Source organism: Schistocerca piceifrons, chromosome 11, assembly GCF_021461385.2.
Source record: "Schistocerca piceifrons isolate TAMUIC-IGC-003096 chromosome 11, iqSchPice1.1, whole genome shotgun sequence".
Lineage (NCBI taxonomy): Eukaryota > Metazoa > Arthropoda > Insecta > Orthoptera > Acrididae > Schistocerca > Schistocerca piceifrons.
The window spans coordinates 43,386,371-43,405,210 of NC_060148.1; the positions used below are offsets into that span (position 1 = coordinate 43,386,371).

Genomic DNA, 18,840 nt, shown 5'->3' on the forward strand with positions numbered 1-18,840 from the left:
TAAAGTCAGTTGCAGGGAGTTATAAGTGACGTCCAAATAGCTTACCATGACAGTACAATATACAATATTTAACAATTAGGTCCCGAATATAGCAGCTGAATCAAATAAAAGCTTAGTGCACAGCCCAATCCAGATATGAAAAAAATTTGTGTAAAGTGTCAAACTAGATGCAGTTATTCTGTAACAAGCCACTGGATAGCATGGATTTCTCATAACAAAACGCTCAGAAATATTGCTCAACAATATATCACGTTTTATTTAGGTCAAAACAGTAGTGGGCCAAATACTGAACCTTGTGGATCTCCATACTTAGTGTTTCTCTCACTGTGAATTTGGTTTTGTTCCTGTATTACAATTTGTTAATGTGGTCTGTTTTCTGTCCTTGAGACAAGACTCTATTCACAATGCAACATTTTATAGTTTCTCTTGTAGAATTAAATGATCTGTGCATCTGAAGGCCTTGGAAAAGTTCCATAAAATATTGACAGTTGAAAGTTTCTCATATTTGGCTCTAGTACAGTCAGTGGCTACAGCCAGTATATATCTGTGTGCAGGGCTCCAACTCGCTGCAGCTGACACGTGTGGCCGGTGACCTGTCCAATGGTGTGGGACCAGCTGCAGACACCAAGACCCAGGAGGAGCCGCTCAATGGCATAGATGGCCACCATGTCGCCCCAATGTGATGTCGACAGAGTACAGTGGGGACTGCTGTGAGCTGAAAGGTGAATCCACATGGCATGTGACCATGAATTTTTGTTCCCTGTACTTGAGGGATCATCATAATTTGACCTAAGATAAACAACAGACCTGGTACTGTCACTTATGGGACCCACATTTGATGTTATACAATTGTCAAGTTTGTTTCGTTCTTGTGTCTAAGTGCACCAGTGGGACCCTCTACTTTCTATTCTGAAGGTTAGATGCCATTTGTAGAAGGCATGATGTCACAGACTGTAGCAAGGTCACAGAGTATACTGACTGGATAATTTTTCTTGTTTACCTGTGTCAGAACTTAATTTGTGAGGTCGTGCTCAGCTATATGTGCATTAGTCCTTTCATCACCACCACCTGGTGCCCTATTATATAAATATTTTTGTGGATTTGTGGATGTCAGAGCAACATATTTTCTAAAGCAAGCAGCAGATTTCCAACTTTAATAGACAGTTATTCAGTGAAGAATCACAATACTACAAGCATGTAAAAGTCCATGAAAGCAAAATATCAGAGCTATAGGATCTCATGGAAGACCTCATGGAAGAATTACAAAATGTGTGAAAAGAAAAATATATATATATATGTCTAAAAAGAAAGATGATGAAACTTACCAAACAAAAGCGCTGGCAGGTCGATAGACACACAAACAAACACAAACACACACACAAAATTCCAGCTGAAAATGTCTGCTTGTGTCTGTGTATGTGTGGATGGATATGTGTGTGTGTGCGAGTGTGTGCCTGTCCTTTTTTCCCCCTAGGGTGGGTCTTTCCGCTCCCGGGATTGGGGTGGCTCCTTGCCCTCTCCCTTGAAACCCGTATCCTTTTGTCTTTCCTTCTCCTTCCCTCTTTCCTGACGAGGCGACCATTGGTTGCGAAAGCTGGAATTTTGTGTGTATGTTTGTGTTTGTTTGTGGTCTATCGACCTGCCAGCGTTTTTGTTCGGTAAGTCACCTCATCTTTGTATTTATATATATATATATATATATAAATATAATAGAGGGAAACATTCCACGTGGGAAAAATATATCTAAAAAGAAAGATGATGAAACTTACCAAACAAAAGCGCTGGCAGGTCGATAGACACACAAACAAACACAAACATACACACAAAATTCTAGCTTTCGCAACCAATGGTTGCCTCGTCAGGAAAGAGGGAAGGAGAAGGAAAGACAAAAGGATATGGGTTTTAAGGGAGAGGGTAAGGAGTCATTCCAATCCTGGGAGCGGAAAGACTTACCTTAGGGGGAAAAAGGACGGGTATACACTCGCACACACACACATATCCATCCAAACATACACAGACACAAGCAGACATTTGTAAAGGCAAAGAGTTTGGGCAGAGATGTCAGTCGGGGCGGATGTACAGAGGTAAAGATGAAGTTGAAAGACAGGTGGGGTATGAGCGGCGGCAAATTGAAATTAGAAATTAGCGGAGATTGAGCCCTGGCGGATAGCGAGAAGAAAGGATATGCTGAAGGGCAAGTTCCCATCTCCGGAGTTCTGACAGGTTGGTGTTAGTGGGAAGTATCCAGATAACCCGGACGGTGTAACACTGTGCCAAGATGTGCTGGCCGTGCACCAAGGCATGTTTAGCCACAGGGTGATCCTCATTACCAACAAACACTGTCTGCCTGTGTCCATTCATGCGAATGGACAGTTTGTTGCTGGTCATTCCCACATAGAACGCTTCACAGTGTAGGCAGGTCAGTTGGTAAATCACGTGGGTGCTTTCACACGTGGCTCTGCCTTTGATCGTGTACACCTTCCGGGTTACAGGACTGGAATAGGTGGTGGTGGGAGGGTGCATGGGACAGGTTTTACACCGGGGGCGGTTACAGGGGTAGGAGCCAGAGGGTAGGGAAGGTGGTTTGGGGATTTCATCCACCAAGAGTGTCTTTCCGCCGTCCACCTAACCTTCGCAACCTCTTAGTTCATCCCTATGAAATCCCCAAACCACCTTCCCTACCCTCTGGCTCCTACCCCTGTAACCGCCCCCGGTGTAAAACCTGTCCCATGCACCCTCCCACCACCACCTATTCCAGTCCTGTAACCCGGAAGGTGTACACGATCAAAGGCAGAGCCACGTGTGAAAGCACCCACGTGATTTACCAACTGACCTGCCTACACTGTGAAGCGTTCTATGTGGGAATGACCAGCAACAAACTGTCCATTCGCATGAATGGACACAGGCAGACAGTGTTTGTTGGTAATGAGGATCACCCTGTGGCTAAACATGCCTTGGTGCACGGCCAGCACATCTTGGCACAGTGTTACACCGTCCGGGTTATCTGGATACTTCCCACTAACACCAACCTGTCAGAACTCCGGAGATGGGAACTTGCCCTTCAGCATATCCTTTCTTCTCGCTATCCGCCAGGCCTCAATCTCCGCTAATTTCTAATTTCAATTTGCCGCCGCTCATACCCCACCTGTCTTTCAACTTCATCTTTACCTCTGTACATCCGCCCCGACTGACATCTCTGCCCAAACTCTTTGCCTTTACAAATGTCTGCTTGTGTCTGTGTATGTTTGGATGGATATGTGTGTGTGTGCGAGTGTATACCTGTCCTTTTTTCCCCCTAAGGTAAGTCTTTCCGCTCCCGGGATTGGAATGACTCCTTACCCTCTCCCTTAAAACCCATATCCTTTTGTCTTTCCTTCTCCTTCCCTCTTTCCTGACAAGGCAACCATTGGTTGCGAAAGCTAGAATTTTGTGTGTATGTTTGTGTTTGTTTGTGTGTCTATCGACCTGCCAGCGCTTTTGTTTGGTAAGTTTCATCATCTTTCTTTTTATATATATATATATATATATATATATATATATATATATATATATATATATATATATATATATATATATATATATATAAAAATGGTATGCAAATAAATGAATACTTGCTTTCCAAATGGTAATGAATCACACCACTTAATACCTCAATATAATGAACATTTGTTGCCTGTTTTCATAGAAGGAGTAATAACTCCATACACCAAAATTCCAGAGTTTATTTCTTGAGTCATTACTCTTTCCATTCACTGCAGTATTTTCAAAAATGGCATTCCTGTGATGCAACTTCCTTGGGGGTGACAATCTCCCATCCCCTTGCATCAGTAATTACATAAAGATATCATGCATGGGACAAACCAATAATATCACTTTTTATCCACTGAAATAATGCCTTTCCAGCATTTCCATAGTTTTGATATAGTCATGCTGTAGGAATGTCATTTTTAAAATGGATTATTTCTCTGTGTGTAACAATCTCCCTTACCTCACAAAAAAGACTTTGCATTTCAGACATAATACAGACAGAATTGTATGAGGTAATGGAGAAGGATGAAATGTAAATATGTGGTACAGTGGGCTGTGTCTTCTGCTGTGCACTTCATAATGGACTTCAGAATTAACTGAAATGTGTAATAAGTGTAACCAGTAGAGATGAAATCAGTGAAGATAGGAGGGAGGTCTCGAAAGTTCTCTGCCTCATACTGAAAAACGTGCATTTATGTTTACAGAATGTTTTTCAACATAATCTTCTTTAACATTAACATATTTCATCCAGTGAAATTTCATCTTTGTAGTGTACCATTGGAAGGGTTCTCTTCCACAGCTGGAGTTGTTTCTGTGTTAGGTGAAAAATGCTGATGAACAAGAGCAACTTTGAATTTTAAGAAGAAATGCAAGTCTGAGTGAAACATGCCAGGGGAATAGGCTGAACTTTCATCCAACACTTCACAGTGCATATCTAAAAGTAAATTATGTCAAGGTTGTCTATTTACTGCCATTAGGGAAACTCTATGATATACAGTCACTGCAAAGAAACTTCTAAACAAACAAAGATTACTGCATAATAGGTGCAAAACAAATAGTAGGGCTATAGATAGATACTGAATGAAATGCATTTGGCTGTCAAGATATCAACTAGTGATGCCTTCAGTGACTACCATAGCAGAATATTGTGAAAATGACATTTCACAAAAACCAAAGAGATTCTGTTCCTGTGTAAAGGCTGTTAATGCACAAAGTTAGCGTCCAGCCCTAGTGAATGAGACAGGAACTGAAATTGAGGGTAGCAGAGCAAAAGCTGAAATGCTTAACTACATTTTCAAATTTCCTTTGCAAAGTAAAACCCAGGAGAATTTCTCCAGTTCAGTCCTTGTACCACTGAAAAGATGAATGAAAGAAGTATTGGTGCCAGTGGTGTTAAGAAATGGCTGAGATTGTTAAAGCTGATCAAAGCTTCAGGCCCGATGGTATCCCTGTCAGATTCTATACTGAATTTGGCTGAGTCAGCCCATCTTCTAAGTATAATCTATTGTAGATCCCTCAAACAAAAAACTGTGTCCAGTTCATGGAAAAAGGTATAGGTCACACCTATCTACAAGAAAGGTAGTAGAAGTGATCCACAAAAATGTCATCTAATATCCTTCACATCAATTTGTTGTAGAATCTTAGAACATATTCTGAGCTCAAACAAAATGATGTACATTGAATAGAATGACCTCCTCAATGCCAGACAGCATGGTTTTCAAACCAAACTTTCACTTTTCTCACATGACATATTGAAAGCTTTGGATCAAGGAAACCAGGTGGAAGTGATATTTCTTGATTTTTGAAAAGCATTTGACTTAGTACTGCAGCTTTGCTTATTGTAAAAAGTATGATCATATGAGGTATCAAGTGAAATTTGTGACTGGATTGAGGACTTTTTGGTAAGAAGGACACAGCATGCTATCTCGGATGGGGAGTTGTTGTCAGATGCAGAAGTAATTTTGGTTGTGCCCCAAGGAAGTGTGTTGGACCCACGCTGTTGTTGTATGTTAATGACCTTGCAGACAATATTAATAGTAAAAATCAGGATTTTTGCAGATGATGCAGTTATCTATAATGAAGTACTATCTGAAACAAAGTGGGATAAATATTCAGTTAGATCTTAATAAGATTTCAGTGTGATGCAGAGATGATTGGCAATTTTCTCTACATGTTCAAAAATGTAAAATTTTGCACTCGACAAAATGAAAAAACTCATTATCCTATTACTATAATATCAATGAGCCACAGTTCAGATTGGCCAGCTCATACAAATACCTGGTTGTAACGATTTGTAGGGATATGTAATGGAATGTTCATACAGGCTCATTTGTGGGTAAAACAGCTGTTAGACTTTGATTCATTGGTAAAATACTGTTGAAATGCATTCAGTCTACACGGGAGATAGCTTACAAATCACTTGTGTGGCTGGTTCAAGAATATTGCTCATGTGTGGGACCCATACCAGACAGGACTAACAGGAGATATTGAACATACATTCTGACAGCTATTTACATGGTTGGCTGCAGGGCATGATGGGAATTAGTATGTGGATACACACAGGTCTTTCACCATTTGCACATGAAAATGTCACAGTACAGCGTGCCTGAGTGTATAGCACTTGTAAAGGCCTACCATACGAGCAATAACACCCCAGCTGTGGTCCGAAGGAAATTTGCAACCGAGTTCAAGCTGAAGACAACTAGTCCAAGTGTGCTAACAATCAAGAATTTGATTCACAAATTTGAGAGAATGGGTAGTGTCGTGAAGACAGCGCCGGCAATATCAGTCATCGAAAGAGGCTGAAAACATCGAGGATACATGCGTTGTGTTTCAAACCGGCCACAGGAAATTGATCAGATGAGCTGCACAACAGGTGGGGACCAACCGGAGAGAATTGTTGTTGAAACATGCGTCTCTTCCCATACAAAATTCAAACCCGTCAGCCATTAAGCCCCAAGGGTATGGAACAGTGGTTGTGTTTCACCAGCACTATTATCCACAGAACTGACAAACAGGACTTCAATCTGAATATTGTTCGGTTTAACGGAAAAGCGTATTTTCATTTAGATGAGTCCGTCAATAAGCAAAATTGGTGCATTTGGGAGGACTGAGAATCTGCATTTCAATATCGAGAAGTCTCTTCACCTTCAGTGGGTGTCTGTTTGGTGTGCAATGCCCAGTCGTGGAATAATCGGTGCCGTATCTCTTGCTGGCACAGTAACTACCTAACAGTATGTGAATGTTTTGTAAAACGATTTTGTCCCCATTATCTAAAATGATCCTTATTTTGTCAGGAGGTGGTTCATGCAAAACAGAGTTTAACCTCATGGAAGCAGGAGAGTGTTTGATGCCCTGGAGGAGCACTTTGGGGACCCCATCCTGGCTCTGGAGTACCCATAGGCCACTGGCATGGGCCTCATTCCTCTCATTCAGGTTCTCTGGATCTGAAAACATGTGACTGCTTTTTGTGGGGCTATATTAAAGACAAGGTGTACACAATAACCCCAAAACCATTGCCGAGCTGGAAAATGCCATTTCGGAGGTCATCAACAGCATCAAAGTTCAGACAATTCAGCAAATCATGTACAATTTTGCTATTCATCTGCGTCACATCATCGCCAATGTTGGCAGACATATCAAACATGTCATAACCTAAACCCAAATATCTGCAGTGACATTTACATGTTGAATAGAGTGTATGCATGCCATAATTTGTAATTAATTTAACTTTTTTTCATATAGTTCAATAGTTGTCACCTTGTATACAGAGCAGGGCAGCTTGAATAATCACAGGTTTGTTTAATCCATGGAAGATTGTCAGAGAGATACTGAAGGACCTGAACTGGAAGACTCTCAAAGATATGTGTAAAGTATCCCCAGAATGTCTACTGACAGAGTTTCGAGAACCAGCTTTAAATGATTACTCTAGGGATATATTACAATCCCAAATGTATAACTCACACAGGGACTGTGAGGATAAGATTAGAATAATTACTGCGTGCACAGAGGCATTCAATCAATCTTCCTGGACTCCATACATCAATGGAACAGGAAGAAAGTTTAATAACTGGTACAATGTTATGTATCCTCTGCCGTGCACCTCACAGTGGATTGAAGAATATGGATGTAGATGTAGATATGAATTTCAGTTATACATGACTGAACATAATGAAAATAGTATAAAATATGCAATATGCCTTCTCATGGTAAAAGAGATTGAGATTAGGTTTGTATCAGCCTTATTTCTGCAGCAAAGCTCTACCATTTCTCCTTCCCTCCCCTGCAGATTCTCCCCTCCAACAATTCATTGCTGCCTCAGGATTAAGCCCTCGCAATTAAACTGCTCTTTCTGTCACGTTGTGCCATAAATTTCCTTTTTTTCCATAATTTGGTTTTTCCATAATTTGGTTTTCCAGTCTATCCATCTAATCTTCAGAATTCTCCTATAGCACCATGTCTCTTCCCAGAAATCGATATCATTGACATTAAACTTCTATACAGGGTGGAACTTAAGGGAGATACTTTCAGAACAGACTGACGTAACACTTAAATTTGTATTTGATGTTAATAAATTTCTCTTTTTTGGGAAAACTTATCATCCTATTTACATTTGACATCGTGTCTGCTTTGGTTATTTTGCTGCCCAAATAGCAAAACTCATCTGTAGCTTTCAGTGTCTCATTTCCTAATAAAATATTCCTGACCCCTCCTTTTTTAATTAGGCTACATTGCACTAGCCTTGCTTTACTTTTGTTGGTGTTCACCTTGTAGCCTCTTCTGAAGGCATTATCCACTCCATTCGTCTGATTCTCCTAGTCCTCTGCTGTCTCTGAGACAATTATGATGTTATCAATAAACAACAATTTTTTGTCTGCTCCCTAAATTTTAATTCCCTGTCCAAAATTGTCTGGTTTCCTTTTCTGTTGCTCAATGTACAAACTGAGTGACTTGGGAGATAGGCTACAACCTGGTCTCATTCCTTTTGTGTCCTTCAGTTCTTGTAACTGCAGTCTGGTTTGCTGCAACCCTGACTCATTCCTCTCACACCTTTTAATTCCTATAACTATACTCTGGTTTCTTTACTGACTGTAAGCTTTTGCATCCTGAATTTTATTCCTGCTGTCTTAGCAACTGCAAAGAGAATATTCTCCTCCAAATTGGCTTGTATGATTCTTTCCATTCTTCTATAAATAATTTGCCAGTAGTTTGCAGTCATGAATTATTAAATTTATGGTTCAGTATTTTCACACCTGTCATTTGCCTTCAAACCTGTCACTTGCCTTTTTTGAAATGTTGTTGTTGTTGTGGTCTTCAGTCCTGAGACTGGTTTGATGCAGCTCTCCATGCTACTCTATCCTGTGCAAGCTTTTTCATCTCCCAGTACCTACTGCAACCTACATCCTTCTGAATCTGCTTAGTGTATTCATCTCTTGGTCTCCCTCTACGATTTTTACCCTCCACGCTGCCCTCCAATACTAAATTGGTGATCCCTTGATGCCTCAAAACATGTCCTACCAACCGATCCCTTCTTCTGGTCAAGTTGTGCCACAAACTTCTCTTCTCCCCAATCCTATTCAATACTTCCTCATTAGTTATGTGATCTACCCATCTAATCTTCAACATTCTTCTGTAGCACCACATTTCGAAAGCTTCTATTCTCTTCTTGTCCAAACTATTTATCATCCATGTTTCACTTCCATACATGGCTACACTCCATACGAATACTTTCAGAAATGACTTCCTGACACTTAAATCAATACTGGATGTTAACAAATTTCTCTTCTTCAGAAACGCTTTCCTTGCCATTGCCAGCCTACATTTTATATCCTCTCTACTTCGACCATCATCAGTTATTTTGCTCCCCAAATAGCAAAACTCCTTTACTACTTTAAGTGCCTCATTTCCTAATCTAATTCCCTCAGCATCACCCGACTTAATTAGACTACATTCCATTATCCTTGTTTTGCTTTTGTTGATGTTCATCTTATATCCTCCTTTCAAGACACTGTCCATTCCATTCAACTGCTCTTCCAAGTCCTTTGCTGTCTCTGACAGAATTACAATGTCATCGGCGAACCTCAAAGTTTTTATTTCTTCTCCATGAATTTTAATACCTACTCCGAATTTTTCTTTTGTTTCCTTTACTGCTTGCTCAATATACAGATTGAACAACATCGGGGAGAGGCTACAACCCTGTCTTACTCCCTTCCCAACCACTGCTTCCCTTTCATGTCCCTCGACTCTTATAACTGCCATCTGGTTTCTGTACAAATTGTAAATAGCCTTTCGCTCCCTGTATTTTACCCCTGCCACCTTTAGAATTTGAAAGAGAGTATTCCAGTCAACATTGTCAAAAGCTTTCTCTAAGTCTACAAATGCTAGAAACGTAGGTTTGCCTTTCCTTAATCTTTCTTCTAAGATAAGTCGTAAGGTCAGTATTGCCTCACGTGTTCCAGTGTTTCTACGGAATCCAAACTGATCTTCCCCGAGGTTGGCTTCTACTAGTTTTTCCATTCGTCTGTAAAGAATTCGTGTTAGTATTTTGCATCTGTGACTTATTAAGCTGATAGTTCGGTAATTTTCACATCTGTCAACACCTGCTTTCTTTGGGATTGGAATTATTATATTCTTCTTGAAGTCTGAGGGTATTTCCCCTGTTTCATACATCTTGCTCACCAGATGGTAGAGTTTTGTCAGGACTGGCTCTCCCACGGCCGTCAGTAGTTCCAATGAAATATTGTCTACTCCGGGGGCCTTGTTTCGACTCAGGTCTTTCAGTGCTCTGTCAAACTCTTCACGCAGTATCGTATCTCCCATTTCATCTTCATCTACATCCTCTTCCATTTCCATAATATTGTCCTCAAGTACATCGCCCTTGTATAGACCCTCTATATACTCCTTCCACCTTTCTGCTTTCCCTTCTTTGCTTAGAACTGGGTTTCCATCTGAGCTCTTGATATTCATACAAGTCGTTCTCTTATCTCCAAAGGTCTCTTTAATTTTCCTGTAGGCGGTATCTATCTTACCCCTAGTGAGATAGGCCTCTGCATCCTTACATTTGTCCTCTAGCCATCCCTGCTTAGCCATTTTGCACTTCCTGTCGATCTCATTTTTGAGACGTTTGTATTCCTTTTTGCCTGTTTCACTTACTGCATTTTTATATTTTCTCCTTTCATCAATTAAATTCAATATTTCTTCTGTTACCCAAGGATTTCTACTAGCCCTAGTCTTTTTACCTACTTGATCCTCTGCTGCCTTCACTACTTCATCCCTCAAAGCTACCCATTCTTCTTCTACTGTATTTATTTCCCCCATTCCTGTCAATTGCTCCCTTATGCTCTCCCTGAATCTCTGTACAACCTCTGGTTCTTTTAGTTTATCCAGGTCCCATCTCCTTAAATTCCCACCTTTTTGCAGTTTCTTCAGTTTTAATCTACAGGTCATAACCAATAGATTGTGGTCAGAGTCCACATCTGCCCCTGGAAATGTCTTACAATTTAGAACCTGGTTCCTAAATCTCTGTCTTACCATTATATATTCTATCTGATACCTTTTAGTATCTCCAGGGTTCTTCCATGTATACAACCTTCTTTCATGATTCTTAAACCAAGTGTTAGTTATGATTATGTTGTGCTCTGTGCAAATTTCGACCAGGTGGCTTCCTCTTTCATTTCTGTCCCCCAATCCATATTCACCTACTATGTTTCCTTCTCTCCCTTTTCCTACACTCGAATTCCAGTCACCCATGACTATTAAATTTTCGTCTCGCTTCACAATCAGAATAATTTTTTTTTTTTTTTTTTTTTTTTTTTTTTTTTTTTTTTTTTTTTTTTTTTTAAAATAGCAGTTATAAAATTTTTCTTTATGTTTGTGGGTATTTCACCTGTATCATATGTCTTGCACACCAGGCAGCATAGTTTTGTCATGGCTGACTCTTCCAAGGAGCTCAGTATTTCTGGGGGAATTTAATCTATTTCCAAGTACCTTGTTTTCACTTACATCTTTCAATGCTCTGTCAGACTCTTCTCACAATGTCATATCTCCCATATCATGTTCATCTACTGCCTCTGTATATTTCTTCCACATTTCAGCCTTCCTTTCTTTGCTAAATATGAGTTTGCCCTCTGAGCTTTTCCAAAGGTTTCTTTAATTTCCCTTTACACAGCTTGTATGTTTCCCACAACCACGTAAACTGGATGTTTGAAATCCAGTATGTGTGACTGTTTGTTTTCCCTGTTACTGTGTTGCAGGTGCTGATCTGTGGGTTCTCAGCCTGAGACATTCCAGCCTTCTCTACAGAGGCTGCAACAACTTGGTCCATTTATTTTCTAGTTTTGTAAAAAAGGAAAAAATTGTAAACACTCAGTATTCCTCAGTTTGTAATAGCTGTGCTTTTTATTGTCAGTTCTCTTCTGTTCAGCTGAATTGCTGCAAATAATGAAGCACTGCAAAATCAGTTTTATAGGTGCATGAAGCTTCGACAGAAGCAGCCAAAGAGAGTGGGAGAGATTATATGAGGCAGAAAAATGTTGCTAAAGTTAACTGGTGATGCAATACTGTGCAGTGTAGAAACTTTCACAAATGTAACATTTCAGTGGACTTATTAAATATGGGCAATTGCTTACCTGGTAAACTGTGAGCAAAAGTATGACAATAATTATTACAATATTGGAAAAAGTTCTGACCAGGAAATCAATAATCGTGTGATGAAGAACAATACTACAGAAGGGAGGAGGCATTGGATGGTGTAAAGATGGCTGAATAATATTGTTGAATGGCATAGAAAAGATGCCTCCAAAATAAAACTAGTTGCCTATAAAAGGTCACAGATACAAACCAATCAAAAAATTTGCACATGTACGTTTTCCATCATATTTACTGCACTGTAATTATTTTTCTAGAGCATGTTGCACTTTAGAAGAATCTGTCTTGTCTTGTGTGTATGGGTTCCTTGCCAAAGTAAATTTTTTTAAGGTTAAAACCATTTTGCCATTTCAGCTTTAAAATTTTTTTAAATATAAATGTTTCTTTATTTCATCATTCACTCACCCACTGTCAGCTGATTTTTGGTACCTGTATTAAATTGAGTAATTCGAAATCAAGCTGCATCTGTACTTCACTCTTTTGAATAATGCATCAGTTTAAATAGAACTCAATACAACACACTGCATTGCTATCTGCACCACTTCCGTCACGGCTGAACTTATACAAACACATATTGCATAAATGGCAAAGAAATCAACAAATATGGTATTTCTAATGTGGGTTCAACTTGTACAGTGTAAAAAGAATTTAGTGGTAAACATGTTTTTCATCCATTCATTCACCCATTTTGTTCTGGCTCCACATTAGGGGTATGGAGTGAGTTAAAGTATTCATTAAAAGGTGTGCGTAGAGACATGAAATTTGTCGAACATTGGCTGTTGTGTTATCCCTGCTTTTTTCAAGTCGTCTTTACTGTCATGACAAGTTCCATTGTCTGTATTCTAGCTTTACTGCTGGTTTTGTAGAGCTCCACAACTTACCTGGTTAATCTGGTTGACTCTATTCTTGTAATATCCCATAGAAGTTTAGTGCATATTTTTACATGTGAAGAAATATTGATCTAATTTAGAATCTCCTTGTTTGCTCCTTCATCCATCCTTTTATTAACAAAATAATTTGTGATTACTTTCTTTTCTTTTATATTTCCTCAGCGCCTCTTTGCCCATTTGAAATACTTTGTCAGTGGGCTACATCCATACTGTTTTCAAAACTAGTTCCTAGAACAATTTATCCAAATATTTGACTCAAGAATCACTTAATTGTTTTGTATTTAGTTTCTAGAATTTTGTTTGGCAGAATGTAGTTGGACATTAGCAACATTATTATTTTTTAAAGGAAATTACTGATCTTCTTATCATACTACTAGCTGCTGTTTTTATCTAATAGTTTTGAGTAAATTTGCACAGAACAGTGTCAGCTGTCTACAGAACATTAAAGTTAAAGCACAGTTTAACATATATGGTCATGATATTCATTGCTGTGGGAACTGTTACTGTCTGCAAGCTGGAACAACACTAGTGCACATTGCAGCGAGAAATCCTGCAGGATTATTGCTTTTGGCATTTTATTGTAATGTCTGTGTGGTTTCACCTTCAGCTGCATCTGTGGAGGCATATGTAGTACATTAAATAATGCAGGTATTGCGTTTCAAATAGCTTTCCTACATTACATATTCTCTGATTTGATTGGAACTGTAATGAAAAGAGTTAACATAATTGAGTAGATACTCAACATGGGTGTCTTTCTGCAAAAAGTCAGTTCTTCTGCTGTTTACTAGTACTTTTTGTTCTTAAGACCTTAACCCAAAACATCTCTCAAGTATGTAACAAGAAACATGTCTCCTAAAGTTTGTAATATTGTTATCACATATCCCCACATTAGCTGACAAAAATTAAGTGAATAGTCAACTGTTTCATATTACGAGTAGATGCAATACTATTGAGAACTTACAGTATTCAAAATGAATAAAAAACATATGTGCAGTCATTTAGTAAGAATCTTGAAATGATTTAATATTGTGACATCAATCACGATGTACATGAGTATAAATGAAAGATTGCAGAAAATGCAAACAAAAGCAATTCAGAGAACTTTTTCACACTCGATGCACATCTTCCTATTGCATTCCATGAATGTTGGCTGAGCACGATTGATGCACTTATGAGACCACCAGTTCCTTTTTTTATGCTGGGTACTTTATACACATCTTCTTCTTTTCCATTCTATCATTTGGTATGCCTCTAAGGTGTCATCAAATAAATTCTCCTGTGTTTGAGATTTAATAGGCATTTGCACCAAAATTCGATTTTTGCTTTTAGTAGAACCATTCCTCTTTCCAAAATATTATGCTGAGCTGTTTTTCTTGCTGTAACAGACTGAATGTTTCTACTTGAAATTATCTTTGCCATAAAATTACTGTGTTTGCTGTGAGTAATTAGCTGTAGTACAATTCAAACAGGCTCTCCTTCCAGTAAAGCAACGTCTTTATTGTACCACTCCTGTTTTGTGGTGACCATCAGCTACTACAAAGTCAGAATCGATACTAGAATCATCAAAAATGTTATTGTTTTTCCCATTTTCTGCTTCCTCTTCTTTGGTTCAACTGCAGACCCCTTTGTCTTCTTATAAAGTTGCTGCATGCTGAAGCTAAAAATAGCATAAATTCACACATACAATAAAATGCTATAAAGTAAGAATATCCAAAATATCAACTGAAAGCAAAATATGTACTGACTAGAAACATGCAGTGTGTTGGACCTACCTAATTATTATACATAATGTGAAACGTGGTCACAAAGGCACTCAATTTTGCACTAACTTCGAAATGATATGTCTTATTGCTAGGCTGACAAAGTCAAGCTCATTGTTGAATGTTGCCACATGTTTTAGAATGAATGTTTAAAATGAATGATGGGTCTGAGAGACCATTGGTTTGGGTTAAGGGTTAAAAAAAACATGCTTCAGCAAATATCTGTAGGCTATAAGGGAAACATAAACAAACTATTCTGTAACGGACTGTTTCATACCTCCCAAGGCCCTTAGGAAACTAAAGAAAGACAAATGTGGTCTCGCCCACCCTTCCTTCTTTTTCTTTCTTAGTTAGTGCTTATTTTTACGGCAGTACATGAAGTTCCCTATTGTAAAAGCTGTTAGAAATCAACATAAATGGTACTGTTTACACTAGTCTGATACCATATTTGTAAACGTACCTTTCTGTTGGCTTGGAACACTGCTGTTGCAATATATAACATAAATGAGTCGGAATGTCACGACTGTATGTGTTAGACCGTAGTTAAACCTGACTAATTATCAGTGTTAGGGCATTTAAAACTCCATTGTTCTGATAACCTGTAAGTGTGATGGTACCACTGCACCTTAGTTTTGAATATTTGGAGATTTCCATTTCTCTACCTGATGTCTGTTGGCAACCTTCCAAAAACATTTTCACCAGAACAAAAAACTCAGTCCCAAACCCCAGTCAGGATTCATAGTCTACATGAAAAGCATTTTTACTTCTAGTATTTTGGCAGTTTGTCCTAAATTCATTATTATTTACCTCAGATAAGACAAAAGAGTGAACATATGTTTATCTGTTGATGTTGGTTTTTCCACTTTACTCAATATTCTCACTATAGACTAAGTAGTTTTTTGACCTCTGCTTCTCTGCGATAGAGCCTCAATTGGTAGTGAGTGTGCTTTGTGGATGTTTCCTAGACTGGCTGCTTCTGCCTGGTGATCCATGACTCATATCAGCCCGCATTGCTGCAGGCTCTGCACTATGATGGGATTTACCGTACACAGTATGTGAATTAATGAATGAGTGAAGATTATGCCACAGGCCAACACTGAGTGAAAATGTGTGAGGCACACTGTTACCAAGCACTCAAATTCCACAGACTGTGTTCATTTTCTACTGGAAAACACAGTAAGTTTTGGATGCAAATTGTGTTCAGAGAATTCTGGCTGTGATGAAAAACAGTGACAACATTGCATTGCAGACTGAAGTACAGAGCTGCAAAAATTAGCCACATGTTTACTACTTTACCTGTATGTGCATCCACTGCCTAGAACCTCTTCTGAATCCTATGTGGTTTTCTTTTTGTATTCCACTAGTTATATAATCCATCCAAAACTGTCATCACTTCATATTTTGGAAAATGTGGCAAAGGGACCAACAGCATCCAAATAAATGTCAGGCCGATTTATTTTTTAATGTTAAGTATTACATCATCCTCCACAATTTGGCACCATCGACATCACATTCCGCATGTTGTCATCCCTTGGCCGAACATCTTTCAATATATAGCCCCTCTGTCTTTCATTAAAGTTGCATCCTGTCTCTAAGTCTCTGGTAATCTGTCCACTAGTAAACACTGTCTTCAGTTCCCACTGAGTGGCTATAGAGTTTGCAGGGGGTACACTGATTGCACCACCAGTGAAATAGGTGTGGGTTACAAAATATCCCCAGTCCAAAATAAACTTTTTCAAGACAGTGGTAAAACCTGCTCAGCACACAGTTAATGCTTTCATGGGCAGTTGTCATAGTTGCTAACGAATCTTCCAACTTGTGTGGTTAACGTCCAGAGCTGTGTTTTGACATCTTCAGAGATGCTCCTGGTGCCACTTTGTTTTGCCAAATGAAGAGTTAGGCATTGGAAAGAAATATAAATACAAATATTTCATATTCAGTGATCAAATGTTGTCCACAGCTATATAGAGAAGCCATCAAAGTACATAAATACGTGGATGATTTTAACAGAAAAGAAGCCATGAGACTTAGTGGTATGTGGATTGATAAAAATATTTAATAATGAACATACAGCACTGGAATTGTTACAGATCTTAGCCCTCTAGACAACACAACTATTCAACACAGTTGCCATGCATTTATACACATTTGCACCATCATTGAACCCAGGCATCAAAACCAATTTGGGGGAAAAAAGTCACACTTTTGCTTCTTAACCTATTTTTGTCACCATGTCTGTCACTGTGAATCACTTCAACAACACATCAATTGACATCTGTGACATATGTTGGCACAGCAGTATCTGTTTCTCTGTAACCCATCTCTTTCACGCAGTACCACACACAGCTGGTGTTGACTGCAGCATCACCGTACGCTTGGTTGATGGATGACATAAAATCAGCTTTAAAACGGTGGGTCAAGAAGCAAAATACTGAATTATTCCAAACTGGCTTTGATGCATGTTTTAAACAATGGTATAGATGCACTGTCAGAATTTTAAATACCAGTGTTATGCAGGGACACTTTGGTCAATGATCTGTACTAATTCTGCTGTTCTTTGTGCACTATTAATTTCTTTATGAATCAAGAATCAATAGTTAAGTTTCATCTTTGATGGTGATTACGTCTGTCAATCACATTAAAACACGTACCATGCCCCCTTTTCACAATATTCGTGTCACATGCCTGACCTGAATCTCGGCAAGACATGGCAGAATCAGAAGCAGCTGTGGAGATATCTGACTCTGCTCTATATGACATGTCAGGGCCAAAAACATTTGTGGACCATGAAAGTACAACCCCAAAAAATTTGCCAGCAACTAAAATCTTCTCAATCTTACTGTCTGCTGTCTCGTCTCATTACATTTTGTATGTTACTTCCTAATCCTACTAGCATGTGCCTTTGGCATCTCAAGTAATGTAATTTGTGTCCTAACAAAAATAAATATTCTAATAAAATACAGTCCTCAGTGATGAATGTCTTGTTACAAAATCATGCATGGAACATATCAAGTTCCTAGAAAAACAAAAATTACATTAGAAATGCAGAAAACTCTGCCATTTATGTTGCCTCGCAACTAGTGTTGTCAGACTCACTCACTACCAACTTTGGTCAATTTTCTACTTGTCCCAGAGCTTAAAAATGAAGATAAACAGTCTCGACTGCAAAAAACTTTATTTTTGTAGTTACTGGTTTCTGTCAGTTACTGACCACCTTCAGACCACATATAATGCTGACAGGTGTTGGCAGAGAAGAGAGCAGGCATTACAAAATGCATTAATGTCCACTGCGGAGTTTTGTGGAGTCCATACCACCTACCATCAGATAGTAACAGAAGGAAACTAGCAACCACAAAAATAACGGTTCTTGTGGTCGAGACTGTTTATGTACATTTTAAAGTATTAAGGAAAACTACTGTTCAAGAAAATTGTTCTCAAAAATTACTGTCCCAAAGCTATCACTGTGTTGAAGTTTTGGGTTGAGAAAGGAGAGATGAATTTGAGGTGGGCTTCTGACTTAATAATTTCGATCTCCTTCTGGTAAACAGTTGAAGAGACTTCATTTTGTTCCAGAGTGCAATAGATCTTGAAGATATGCATAGCAGTTCTGGCACATACTGTAGCTGCATACATTCTCAATATTTTGTGATTGTCATGTTTTTTCACTGGACATATGAAAGGCTGAGCAACAGCTTCTTCCCACATGGAGGACTACTCTATATTACAGATACTGAAGGGTACCGGATATTGTATAGAGGAAGTAATGACTGTATCCTAGTCATTTGGTACTATGACAATTAGATTCTTCACAAAGGAAATTAATGAGAAATCCTGATTTGGGGGGAAAATGGCCTCTGTTGGGTTGAAGGTAAGCTATGATGGTCAGGTAGTGAAGCAATGAATGACTTTGAATTCATGCTAGCTTTCTCACAAAAATAACCTGTGTCAGATGACAGAAACTCTTTCTGCCATAAACTTTTTGGAGACAGGATTTTTTTAACCACTCTAACTGTGGA

General features: G+C 38.8%; 1 protein-coding gene across 4 annotated transcripts in view; it reads left to right on the plus strand.

The window, feature by feature from the left end:
* Window positions 1-12,480, plus strand: part of LOC124720244 (putative sodium-dependent multivitamin transporter) — a 51,974-nt gene extending 39,494 nt beyond the window's left edge. For all 4 annotated transcript variants that reach the window (XM_047245562.1, XM_047245561.1, XM_047245560.1 and 1 more), the window contains exons 5-6: window positions 555-722; window positions 11,781-12,480. In XM_047245562.1, coding sequence (XP_047101518.1) covers window positions 555-576 — 22 coding nt within the window. In that variant the 3' untranslated portion in view covers window positions 577-722; window positions 11,781-12,480. The remainder of the gene's footprint in view (window positions 1-554; window positions 723-11,780) is intronic.
* The last annotated feature ends 6,360 nt before the right edge of the window (window positions 12,481-18,840 follow it).